This window comes from Pungitius pungitius, chromosome 12, assembly GCF_949316345.1.
Source record: "Pungitius pungitius chromosome 12, fPunPun2.1, whole genome shotgun sequence".
NCBI lineage: Eukaryota > Metazoa > Chordata > Actinopteri > Perciformes > Gasterosteidae > Pungitius > Pungitius pungitius.
In genome coordinates this window covers 16,671,333-16,683,095 of record NC_084911.1, presented here as the reverse complement: position 1 = coordinate 16,683,095, position 11,763 = coordinate 16,671,333, and the positions used below count along the sequence as shown (strand labels likewise).

Sequence of the window (11,763 nt, the reverse complement as noted above, 5' to 3'; positions counted from 1 at the left end):
AAACAAATAAAGCGGGTCCATTGCGGCCAACCGGATGTAGATCACATTCATATCATTCAATCTAAAGCTGTTCGATTCTGGTAGAAATAGAGATAGAGTTTAATGAAACAAGTTGGTCTCGTTCACGCACTCAATTATTCATCACGCAATATTTTGTGAATGAGGAAGGCCAGTGCCTACTATCACTTTAAAGAGTCACGTGTCATCCAGACTTTAGTCAACTGATGGAAGCAATATCAAGCTGTTCGGCCACGTTTGAACCTCCACCCAGAAGAGCAATGTGACATAAAACATCATAAAACACGTGGCTGTTTTATCTCCTCCTTATCAGAGGCACCATGAAGTAAAGGGGAATGGTTTTATTGTACGCATTATAAAAAGGTATTCATTTTAGAAGTCATTTAAATAACACCTGTTTAACAATGGGCTTATCCGTTGAATAAAAGGTCCTATAAAACAGAATGACTAAAACTGAAAATGTAGTGAAAAAGCAGGGTGTCGCCCTCTGGTGGAGAAGTGCAGTGTCCCAGCTGGTTCCTCTTGGTGTTCACTTGAAGGCCCACTTACTCCTTTTCTGGTTCCAGAGCTTTCCTCCCTTCCAGGACATGAGCTTGAAATAGAACAGAACATTTCCACATAAAACCAACGTCTCTTCATCCGCGTAAGAAAAGCAGCACTGGTGGTGATAATAATAAAACATTTTATTTGTATAGCACTTTTCTAAATACTCAGACACTTTACAAGGAGAGAAAGAGAAAGCAACAATGGAAACATGTCATGAATAAAAATAGAAACAACTTTAAAAAGAGAAAATACAATGTCAGTAGAATTGTGGGTCTTTTGACAAACGCCGTGTTAGCGGGAGAAACGTAACAGAACTACACATCGGAGCCATGATTAAAAACTGTTATGTCAAAACTGACCGTTTACAAAAAGACAAAATCATAATTCACTTCCTTCACTCTGACGCGGGTGTGTGATTGGCTGTTTATCGAAACACCCCGAAGGGTTTGGGCGGTTTACTATGTCCATCCTGGGAGCAGTAAGGGGGGGGGGGGCTGCAGGTTTACTGCATTTTGGCCACTATAGCTTCCAGATGCAGCAGTGGTGTCAGGCTCAAGCTGGACCCTCAGCTGCTGCAGTCATGAGAGCGGGTGGGTGGGGGGCACAGGATGTAAGACACGTTACATCTTCACAGGGGGGGGGTAATAATTATACAGCACTTGTCTTAAAGTGCTTTAAAGTGAGAGGAACAGACATGTGGACAGTTGCGGCGTAGCAACTGCAAGGGGTGGAGACTCGTACTGCATTCCTTTCCTAAATTTGCCCACCCCCCACCGACAGGTGTGCAGGCTTGGAACAAAATTGAGTTGTGGGTTACAGCGAAGGACCCCCCCCCCCCCCCGGAGGCTGGACGTCCTTCACGCTGCCGGACTACTCCCCCTTAGGACGTCGTTGCTCGGAGGGGAGAGGCGTGCTGGAGACTTCTGGAGCATGTTAAACGTTTGGAAACAACACAACAGCGAGAGAGACAGGGGGGTCACCCCCCCCCCCAAATTTCTTTCACTTGATGGTCAGCTTTTATGTTTCCAAGAAACATATCCAACTCAGAGGAATTTCCATATACAAAATAGCATTTAGTTTTATTTAACACATGGGGAGGGGCTGTAATCCTAATGGGGGGGGGGGGGGGGTGTAGATATTTTCCTTATGAGAGGGGGATCAATTCTTAAGTGAGGAGACAGACATTTTAACTTATATCCAGTACATGGCATAGATCATACATGAGGGTCAAGGCAACACATTTTTTTTTTCTTTTTTTAAACCTAACTACTCAGTTATTCAATCTCAACTAGTTCTCAACGATGCCCCCCCCCCCAATCCCAAACACAACGTTCCAAAAAGGAGGGGCAAAGTGGGGAAGTGGCGTCCAAAGTCCTCCCTCCTTGATGCTGGGTCCGAAAAGGGTGTAGGAAGGATGGGGAGGGTACGTGGTACTGGACGCAACGTGATGGGAAGGGGGGCAGCTGGTTCCTGGAGAGGGGGGGGTGGGGTGGGGGTTCATTGATTGTAGAGGGAGCGCTGCTCCCAGGGCATGGCCTGGATGGTGCGTGGCACGGGGGAAGGCTTGAGCGTGGGCGCTCCGTTCGGATGGAGGGAGTGGCCAATGGGGTTGATGGTGAGGGGCCGCTGGGGGGCCAGAGAGAAAGTGTCCTGGTGCTTCGGCTGCAGGGGGAGGTGGGGGGGGAACGGGTAGAGAGCCAGAAGGAGAGAACCGGTGTGAGACAGTCGAGAAAAGAGTTGGAGAAAGAAAGGGGGTGGGGAACAAAGAGTAAAATATCAATGTCAGCAGAGCAAAGTGACTTTCCTCACATTCATAACCAGTAGCAATACACGGTGCAGTTGAGATGGACGAGGAAGGGGGGGGGGGGAGGGCATGGAGAGTGCTACACTCAGACAACATGGAGAAGGTGTAGTGGAGAGATGGAGAAGATGGAGGGCTGAGCTGCACATGTCTGAGCACCATCTTGTTAATGTCTGCAGGTCTGCCAGAGTCATTCAAATGACGTCTTTATTTTTATTTATATACATGTTAAGTGAGGATAAATGTTTCTTCATGCAGACCCAAGTCAACATACATTGTCGTTGGAACTGTATATTCGAACATTAACTATGTCCACATCAGGACTTTGGACCACAAGGAACACTAAAGTCAGAACTGGTTCTGAACCTGCAGAATGAATGAAGTCAATGGGTCCATTAACCCTGATGCCTGTTGACCCGTTCTGTTCCAGCACTGCCACTGTGTTACAGAATAGGACTCGTGCAGCCTCAGCTTCAACATCCCAGTGTGCAGCACACAGCGGATTGGACGGTTAGTGTCAGAAGGCGGGACTACGTTAGCAGCACAGCCCCAGGTTAGTAGCACCCTGCCGCCGTGTTGGGAGCGCGAGCGGAAGGAGGAGCTCATGGAAGCGGGTTTTAGTCCGGAGCGTTTCACACCCTGGCGACTACAGCTAGCGACTCACTTACCCGATAACCAGAGGTGAATTATACAGTTCATTCGAATTAACATCCACGTCTATGGCCCCATAAACAGGAAGTCAGTGGTGACGGAGTAACGCCCGCCTCCATTGGCTGCCCATTTAAATCGGGACCTCGACTAGCGGTGCAACTCTGGCGCTGAAAAATCGGAAACGTTTGAACTTTTATCGGCTGGTTTAACGTGGCGCAACAGGAGCAGATCTGTACGTTTGAGGAGATGCGAGCGGAGGTTCCCAAGTGTTAGTCCCCCTCTCCTGGTGTTAGTAGCCGGACAGGGAGGAGACAGCTAGGCAGCGGGCGGCGGCAGGGATTGGGGGGAAGGCGGGGGAGAGGGAGTGGGGGTTGCGGCGGCGGCAGCTCTCTCCTACCATGGGGTTGGCGCTCAGCCTAGTGTATCCCGAGCTCAGCTCCTTTACCTCAGGCACCAGGGGCTGGAGCAGGGAGTAGGAGGAGGACGGGGCGGCACCGGAGGAAGAGATGTGTTTGTTGGAGGACGAGCTCCTCATGCTCTGCTGGCTGCTCTGGGAGGACACTGAGCTGGGACGGCCCTGCCGAGGAGGAAGGGGGGGGTGGGGGGGGGGGGCAGAGGAGACGGAGAGAGCTTAGCACACGGGCGCCTAAAGGCTCTTGGGTTAGGGCCAGAAAAAAAGCAGGGATTTATCTCGGCTCTACCTGGTGGGGGTCAGGCACAGACTGGCTGGACACGCCGCCCTGCCCTCCCTGGGACATGGGGGAGACGCAGTGGGGGGGCAGGGCTTCCTGCTGGCTGTGTCCTCCATGCGGCGGTTGCATCATGGAGTTGGTGCTGTTCTGCTGCTGCTGCTGCTGCTGCTGCTGACGTCGGGCGTTGGCGCCGTAACTGGAACGACGGCTGCCAGACTGCATGGGGAGGAAGGAAGGGACATTCTGTCAATCATTTACAGCTGCGTGCACAGAATGGGTGACGCATGCATGGCCAGCGGCGCATGGACACGATGAAGAGCGGAGGGGACGGACGGATGTGGTGAGCTCCTTTGCACCTCTGCTTCTGCATCACAAGCAGCTCAGAGCGAGACGCCTCACAGGCTCGTTAGCCCCCACCTGTCTGTCAAACGGGTTGCATGAGGGATGGGGCGGGCCGGTGGTACGCACATGCAAACAGAAACACACAAACGCACACGCACCACTCGCATCGATTCTACCCAGCCTGGACAACTTGAACATTAAGAAGGGACAGTTCCATTGTTTTAAAGTGGGGGTGTAAGGGTGGCTTAGCTAAAGTGGATAAGTGACACTAAACTACTGCGAGACACAGAGAAAGCAAGACGGACTCAGCTGCCTGCCGGAGGCTAAATATTATTAACACCGTAACACTTTTTTTTTTTAAGGTTTTGTTTTGAAATTTGTTTTGCTGGTGCATGCACCCCCCCCACTCCTCCCCCGCTGGTACTTCTGTTGGTTTCTCCCAATGGGGGCATGGCTATTGCTATCTGCTGCTGCTAATGCAATAACTATGAAGAAAATCAAAATAATTCCACTTGAAAAGTGTCTAAAGAATCTGCTTTCCCCGTCAACTTGTCCTCATACACAGGATTAATGCTGATGTCGAGGTTTTCCTCCAACCTTCTGCCCTAAGATCTTCATCCACATTAAGTCTGTTGATCCAATTGCGTGTTTTTGTTTTAGGTCTCGTCTTGTTAGTTGGGACCGTCCTCCGTAGCCGCCATATTTTACACTTTACAAAGCGGAGTCCCACTCATTAAACATGGACTAAAAACGTGAAAAAACACACTCAGGATCACATTTAAAAGTGATATTGTCCAAAAAAGGCAGCGTCGTACTGGCTCTAGCTCAACTACGTGATGGACGTCACTCACATCGCAGGCTTTGACATTAACAGTTGCCACTGGCAACCATTTTCTCTGCCGTTGGCCGCTTTGTGCTAAATTGGAAAACACAGCTCGTGGGTCGTCTATGAAAGCAGAGAAGATGGACCAGTAGTGGCAATCAGCACAAAGGTCAACCATTTTTAACATTGAGCCCTGAGTTCGATCCACTCACGGAGAAACAATTACAACAACTCATTACCTCTGACCCACCAGGGGGGCGCTGGGGGTAGAAATGATTCTTCCCATCGTCTGTGCATTTAGTTGCATTTGTCAAAAGGAGGTTCACCTCAGCAGCACTGAGACAGAAACACCGGTTTGAGTTGTTCTGATCAGCCTCAACCACTAGAACGTCCTCCTGCGCATCATATCTACCACTCCGCTGTACCAGTTGGCCCTTACTCACAGCTACGATTCCATCCGCCTCACATGCGCACACACACACGCGCACACCAACCTGGTTTTTGGCCGCGGCGCTGCACCGGTGCTGAGCCAGGTCCAGCATGGTTCGGTAGCTCTTAAAGCAGGACGGGCAGTTGAACCGGTTCTTATTGACCAACCCACACACACACACACACACACACACACACACAAAGTTTGGATTACTATATTTGTTAGGAATCGGGTTGCTTTCCTGACCTCTAAAGCCTGCCTCTTTCCCTGAACTCGGCCTGACCCTGGCCTCAGCCTACATCCTCACTACTCCGTTTTCCTCGTCCACACAGACGTTTCAGCATCGATTGAGATGATCTGCGCACGGCAACCTTCTCAGACATACGTCACATGATTTATTAATGCTCACCCGGAGTGCGTGTGACGGTGTAAACAGGAAGTAGATGATATACACACGGTTGGTTTAGTAGCACAACATTTATCGAAGAACTACGATGGCTCAGAGAGGGCTGACAGCGCTGATTATTCATGTTGAGTGAATCACAGTTAAACCCCGTATAATAATAATGTGAGACTAATCGGGGAGGGACACCTCACGACTGCTAAAAAACAATCAAATTGCGAACGCGGATGTGGGCGTCACGGTTTCCAAACACACCCCTTTCAGACAGTCCACACCAAGACGCAACCCCTGCGTTTTCGGGGGTGGAAAACGCCGGCAAAGTGTGGACTATATATGTGGCATTAATATAGCAAAACATATGTGTTTTAAAATTAAAACATGGTAGTGTGGATATAGCCTAAGCCCCACACACACACACACTCACACACTTTTCCCGATACTGCCACAGCTTGATTAATGATGTCAAAGCAATACATTAAAGCGATGGTGTTTTTGGAGTTATTGGACATAAAAGATGCAGAAACATTGCGTCTTTGGGCCAAACCTACTGGCCCTATTAAGTAATACAATTGGTCAATGCGTCCTAGCGGTGAAGCTAGCTGCATTATTAGCACACCTGTATCAGCCCTCATTTGGAGCAGCATGATGGCAATGAATGTTTTGAAGTTTGCTGTGAGTAAATTACATCCTCTCTGAACACAGTCTCTTTAAGTATGCACTGAAAAGTTGAAAAGGTTTTTCATATGTCCCCTTTAAAGCTTGAAAGGCTGCCTCTGTAGCGACTGTGTGGATCTCTCATACCAGAAAGATACCGTGGAAGCTCTAAGATATCTGAAGGCCCCCCCACCAGTTATCTCCCAAAATGAACACAACAGAAAACACCAACAACAACGTGCTAAAATACCGCCCTCAGAATACTCCATCACAACTTTAACACGTGCAGATAAAATGTCAATCAAAGGTTCCAACGGACCTGATCCTCCTGAAGTGAAACCGCAGTTTTGGTTAAACTAAATCTCTTTTGTTTAAAAGGGTTAAAAGGGTCGCGGTTCCGATGGATGGGCCGATGTATCGCTGCTCTCTAATCCTCGTAAGTAACTCAACTCAGCTACACTGCAGCACATATTTCAAAGATGTCCATTGTCGGAAGCTTAGAAATCTCCACCATGATGGGGGAGAAAAATGATTTGCCCTGTAATAGTCACGTGTGACAAAAACAATATTTTTCAAAGAGACACATCAATGTGCAAATTTGTCAAGATCGAGGACAGAAATGCGGGCCCTGTTACGAGCAAAGACATTTGCCTCTCCTCTGCAACATTACATGTGATTTAGCGGACGCTTTTATCCAAAGCGACTTCCATTGCATTATAACCCACGCTTTACATCCTTGCGGCTCGCAGCGCACCACGCTACTCCATGCGCCACCATCGCCCCAAGGAACCGCCACGCTAATGCAACAACCTGAATATGTCATGCAAGTTTAAAACATGTAAGCTCCTGAGGCACAGCAGCCCCGTGCATCATCAGCACCCCCCCCTCGCAGCACCCAGAACCCACCTGGTTGGTGGCGGCGGCGGTGCAGCGGTGCTGGGCCAGCTCCAGCATGGTCCTGTAGCTCTTACAGCACGAGGGGCAGTCAAAGCGGTTGGGCCCGTCGTCGTGGATCCTCTGGTGGTTGCGGAGGTACCGGGCCAGGCGGAACGCCTTCCCGCACAGGTCGCACATGTAGCGCTTCTGCCCGTGGATCCGCATGTGGTTGCGCAGGGACATGTAGTTGGTGTAGGGCTTACTGCAAAAGTCACACCTACGGTTTTTTCAGAGGGACGGGAGGGACAAAAGGGAGGAGCAGGGAGGGGGGGGGGTGGTCGAGACCAGATGGTTAGGAGTTCTTACCGAACAACAATTGGCCTCCTTTATTGGCATCAACAGACAACCGCTGAAGCCTTGAATGCAGGGGAAACTGGAAAAAGTACAAGGGTCTGGGGTCCCCACCTGAAGTCTCCGGTCTTGTGGGTGAGCTTGTGGTTGAGCAGGGAGCTGGCGTGCTTGTAGGCGCAGGTGCACAGGTCGCAGACGTACGGCCTCTCGTCCGAGTCCATGTCGTCCGGCGTCGTCACAGCCGGCGGCGGCGGAGGCGCTCGGGACTCCAGGGAGAGGCTGGAGCTAGAGAGGGACGCCGAGGAGAGACTGGAGTTGGAGAGGACCGCCGAGGACGTGGGGAGTTGGTCGCACCAGCTGATGGTCGAACTCGGCTGTCGGAGAGGGAGGAACGCATTTAAAAACTGTGGGTGAACCACAACTACATTGAATGGGTATGAAATTATATTTTCTAGCAATGCGGCTAAACGTAAAAAAATCTGCAGCGCGATGGCAGTCGAATTGAAATCTCAACAACATCATAAAATATGGCTTCAAATCAGCCAGCCCCAGAATGATAAAGGTGGAAGGCATCTCAGCACCACGGACAGCAACGCTGACTACATTAGAGCTCTGCATGGGACTGGAACCAAACACAGAAATGGTGCCGAGTGTGAGCTCAAATGCCAGGTTATAGATATGATCTCATCCCAACACTATCATTTTAGGGCTTATGCCTTTACAGAAAACCCAGAAGTCTGGTTTGTCCAAACTTGAAAAGTGTAAACAGGTGTTGTTCCGGATTTGAGGAAATTTCTGGCACTTTTGGTTCGGATACATGAGTGAGTGTCAGGGTTTGTTGCAAAAGAAAGTTGCGGGTGTTGAACGTGAAGTCATGGGACGCTGATATAATTCCTTTACTGCTATAACTTTCACTTTCTCCAATTGCCATTTAAAAAAAATCCCTAAAGCGCTGCTCTTTCAGGCAGATTATTTTGCCGGACAAAACATGCGTTTACCCGGGAGCTTATTTTTCTGCAATAATCCAAAACAGAAATCCCATTGGCCCGTTGCCGTGGGGAACCAACGATGCTCACCTCCATCATCCCTGATTCCCTCTGTGAATACACTCAGACATCAGAAACCGCCTTAACACAATGCAGTCCAGTCCAACACTGCACACTATTCTCTTCTCTTTTTTTGAAGATGCTGCCTTTAAACGCACGTAGTTTCAGAGAGACCAGAGGGGAATATGTAAGGTGAGTGACACTTTGAAAAGTGCCGCTAATCCCCCTGAATGATAACGAGCGTTCAGCAGAACACGTCCTAACATATGCATTAAAGTGTGGATGCCTGTGTACGCGGTGCAGATCATTTTTCGGCCGTGGGCTACCATGAATGAACCGCACAGTCTGGCACCACAAAGGGGTCTTTCAAAGAGCTCAGCGGGGCGTCTTCCGCTCCCGTTTCCTGTGGGACAGCCCGGTCGTGTTTACTTTGCGGTGCGCGCTGACAGTATTGCGGGGCATTACGCACACACGCTGCTGCTAAAAAAAAAGCCTTCTGCGGTTCACAAATGGCAGAGGGGACCGCGTCGAAGCGCAGGGTTTATTCAATGTGCCACCGAAAAAAACGTCTTGGAGCGCGGACCCCGAGGGTAGCTAGCCGCGCTGTTTGTTTGTCTGCTGTTAGCATTAGCTCGGTGATGCTGGGCTACAATAACATTCTTTATCCCTCCCCCTAACCTTCCGCCGCCCGTTCACAACACGGTGGCGGCACAGCGGGGGGGGGGGGTGTAACACGTCCAATTCCACCCGACCATTTACGGAAGGTGTGAGATACACAGTATGCAGGAGCTAATCACTACTAGCCACTTAGCAGCTAGGAGTCGAACTAGGCCGTGCGCCGCTCAGCATGACCACTGGTGCGTTAGCAAATAGCTAACGGAGCGGTTCTGTATCACAGCCAGCGGCTTCACAACACCCGAGTGCAGCTGAACCGGACTCCAGACTCTTGGTAAACAATCCCATGCGCCATAGAGACAATGCACGGTGCTTCGGTGGTCACGTATAGCTCCATTCGCCGTTCGCTGAGGCTATTTACTGGCCGGGGTCGCTAGCTAACGGTCGGTGGAAGCTGGCTTTCTTACTCCGGAGTCGTTGGGATCCTTTTTCCAGAACAATTGAGAGCAGTGGCCGAAAGACTCTGTCGATGTCACATAATTCACTCCGTTTCTGTCCTGAAAGTCTCCGTGTGTGCTGCCGGTATTAGTCCTGGCGTACATCGTCGGTTTTCGATTTATTCGACTTTTACTGGCTGAAAAGAAATAGGGCCGCTTTGTCGGGATCTTCTTCCGAAAAGAAAAATATTACTTCTGTGAAATGAGCGTTTTGGCGGTGGACATATGGAAGCACGCGCAGCATTACTGCCGCCGCCGGACGGGAGTAGAACTACAGCATTACATTACATGTCATTACATTACATGTCATTTAGCTCAGTGGTTCTCAACTGGTCTGGCTCCGGGACCCACCATCAGCCCTTAATGACAAGCCGCGACCCACATCGAGGAACATTCTCAACATCTCAAATTTATTCAAAATCAAGTTCATAAGCTGAATTTCATATTCAGGATGTTAAATTATCCTAAAAACCCAATGTCTCCCCCATTTCAGAATGGTTTGACCCAACCTGGCACACGCTGCTGAAAACATGGACGGACGAGCCTGCAAAAAACCGACACTCCGCTGCATTAAAAAAGTCCCTTCAAAATAAAATCACAGGATGATTTTTTTTCCTTCTAATTTTTATTTTCCTATGCAAAGCCCCGTGGTACAGCAGTTGAGAATCACTGATTTAGCTGATGCTTTTATTCAAAGCGACTTACAATATGTGCATTTGAACAAACTCGGAAGAAACAACAAAGTACAATTTCCGTAAAATAAGTAGTTTCAAAACGTGTTACAGATAAGTGCTATTATAAGTATGATTAAAGTGCTACGATTTGTTAGTGCTACAGTTTGTTAGTGTTTTAGTCAAGGTAGATTCTAAATAGGTGTGTCTTGAGTTTTCGGCGGAAGATGTAGAGGCTCTCTGTGGTCCTGATGTCATCAGAGAGCTTATTCCACCATCTGGGAGCCAGGACAGCAAAGAGTCGCAATCTCGCCGATCTATATGCTATTTTATTCATCTGCTTCACTACCAGTTACTAATTACACACAATTAAATAGTATGCATTCAAACCACCCATTATAAATATAAAACTATATGACTATTTATATAACAAGTGTATTTTGAAGTACAGCCTTTTGCTTATTTACAGGTATTTGAGAAATTATTTTTACGTTCTGATCCGCCCATTAATGTTAACCCATAACACACTGACCTAAAAAACACTAGCAACAGGGATAATTACATCAATTATGAACTTTAATGGAAAGTTTGAATGAATATTCACATAAACATTATTTCGTTACAGAATGACCGATTTTTAATCTATTGAATGTAGGAATCAGGAAACATTTATTACCATAATATGTCAGACATGCAAGGAATTTGACTTGGCGTTTGGTGCATGACAGCAGACAGTAAGACAATGGACAACAAGACAACATGGTGCAAGAGGAATATAATAAAATATAACGCTATGGGTTAGTAATCTGAGGCTATGGGTTAGTTTAAAAATAAAGGAATGAGAGTTAAAAAGTTAAAGTTAAAAATAATAGTGCACCAGCAAACAGAAAGTGACAAATGTTTGTTCATGTGGAGTGTGAAGAAAGTGAACGGTGCGATGTTAGAGTCAGTCAGTGGAGGACCCGGGCTGTTGATGAGAAAAAACAGGAAGAAACTGTTAGTGTGGCGTGACATCTTAGTTGTGATGGACCTCAGCCTCCTGCCGGATGGAAGGGGCACAAACAGTTTTTGTCCGGGGTGAGAGGGGTCGGCCACAAACTTTTTGACTCGCTTCAGGGACCTGGAAGCGGACAAGTCCTGGAGAGACAGCAGATCACCATCTCTGCAGAGTGGATGACACGCTGCAGCCTGCCCTTGTCCTTGGCTGTGGCTGCAGCGTACCACACGGTGATGGAGGAGCAGAGGATGGACTCGATGATTGCCGTGTAGAAGTGCACCATCATCGTCTTTGGCAGGTTGAATTTCTTCAGCTGCCTCAGGAAGAACATCCTCTGCTGAGCCTTTTTG

At 48.6% G+C, this 11,763-nt stretch overlaps 1 protein-coding gene across 3 annotated transcripts; it reads right to left on the bottom strand.

Annotated features, from left to right (window-relative positions):
- Positions 1 to 680: 680 nt before the first annotated feature.
- LOC119220276 (zinc finger protein 646-like) lies at positions 681 to 9,963 on the bottom strand. 3 transcript variants are annotated; one of them, XM_037476171.2, is made up of 7 exons: positions 9,716 to 9,963; positions 7,702 to 7,961; positions 7,267 to 7,513; positions 5,368 to 5,457; positions 3,718 to 3,924; positions 3,462 to 3,593; positions 681 to 2,226 (listed from the first exon to the last, which is right to left on the bottom strand). In XM_037476171.2, exons 1-7 carry the CDS (start codon positions 9,848 to 9,850, stop codon positions 2,062 to 2,064), a joined length of 1,236 nt encoding a protein of 411 aa, XP_037332068.2. In that variant the 5' UTR covers positions 9,851 to 9,963; the 3' UTR covers positions 681 to 2,061. The 3 variants fall into 3 exon arrangements, with proteins under 3 accessions (XP_037332068.2, XP_037332066.2, XP_062422193.1); XM_037476169.2 differs by having other exon boundaries at positions 3,414 to 3,593; positions 9,716 to 9,962; XM_062566209.1 differs by lacking the exon at positions 5,368 to 5,457 and having other exon boundaries at positions 3,414 to 3,593; positions 9,716 to 9,962.
- Between the last annotated feature and the right edge of the window lie 1,800 nt (positions 9,964 to 11,763).

What these genes read in the sequence shown, in the direction of transcription:
- LOC119220276 (XM_037476169.2), bottom strand. Translation starts at nt 9,850, where the DNA reads ATGTACGCCAGGACTAATACCGGCAGCACACACGGAGACTTTCAGGAC. An exon ending in CCGCCGCCGCCACCAACCAG is followed by an intron (nt 5,458 to 7,266) that starts GTGGGTTCTGGG and finishes TTGGTCAATAAG; the next exon opens with AACCGGTTCAACTGCCCGTC. An exon ending in GGCTGAGCGCCAACCCCATG is followed by an intron (nt 2,227 to 3,413) that starts GTAGGAGAGAGC and finishes CTCCCCCTGCAG; the next exon opens with CCGAAGCACCAGGACACTTT.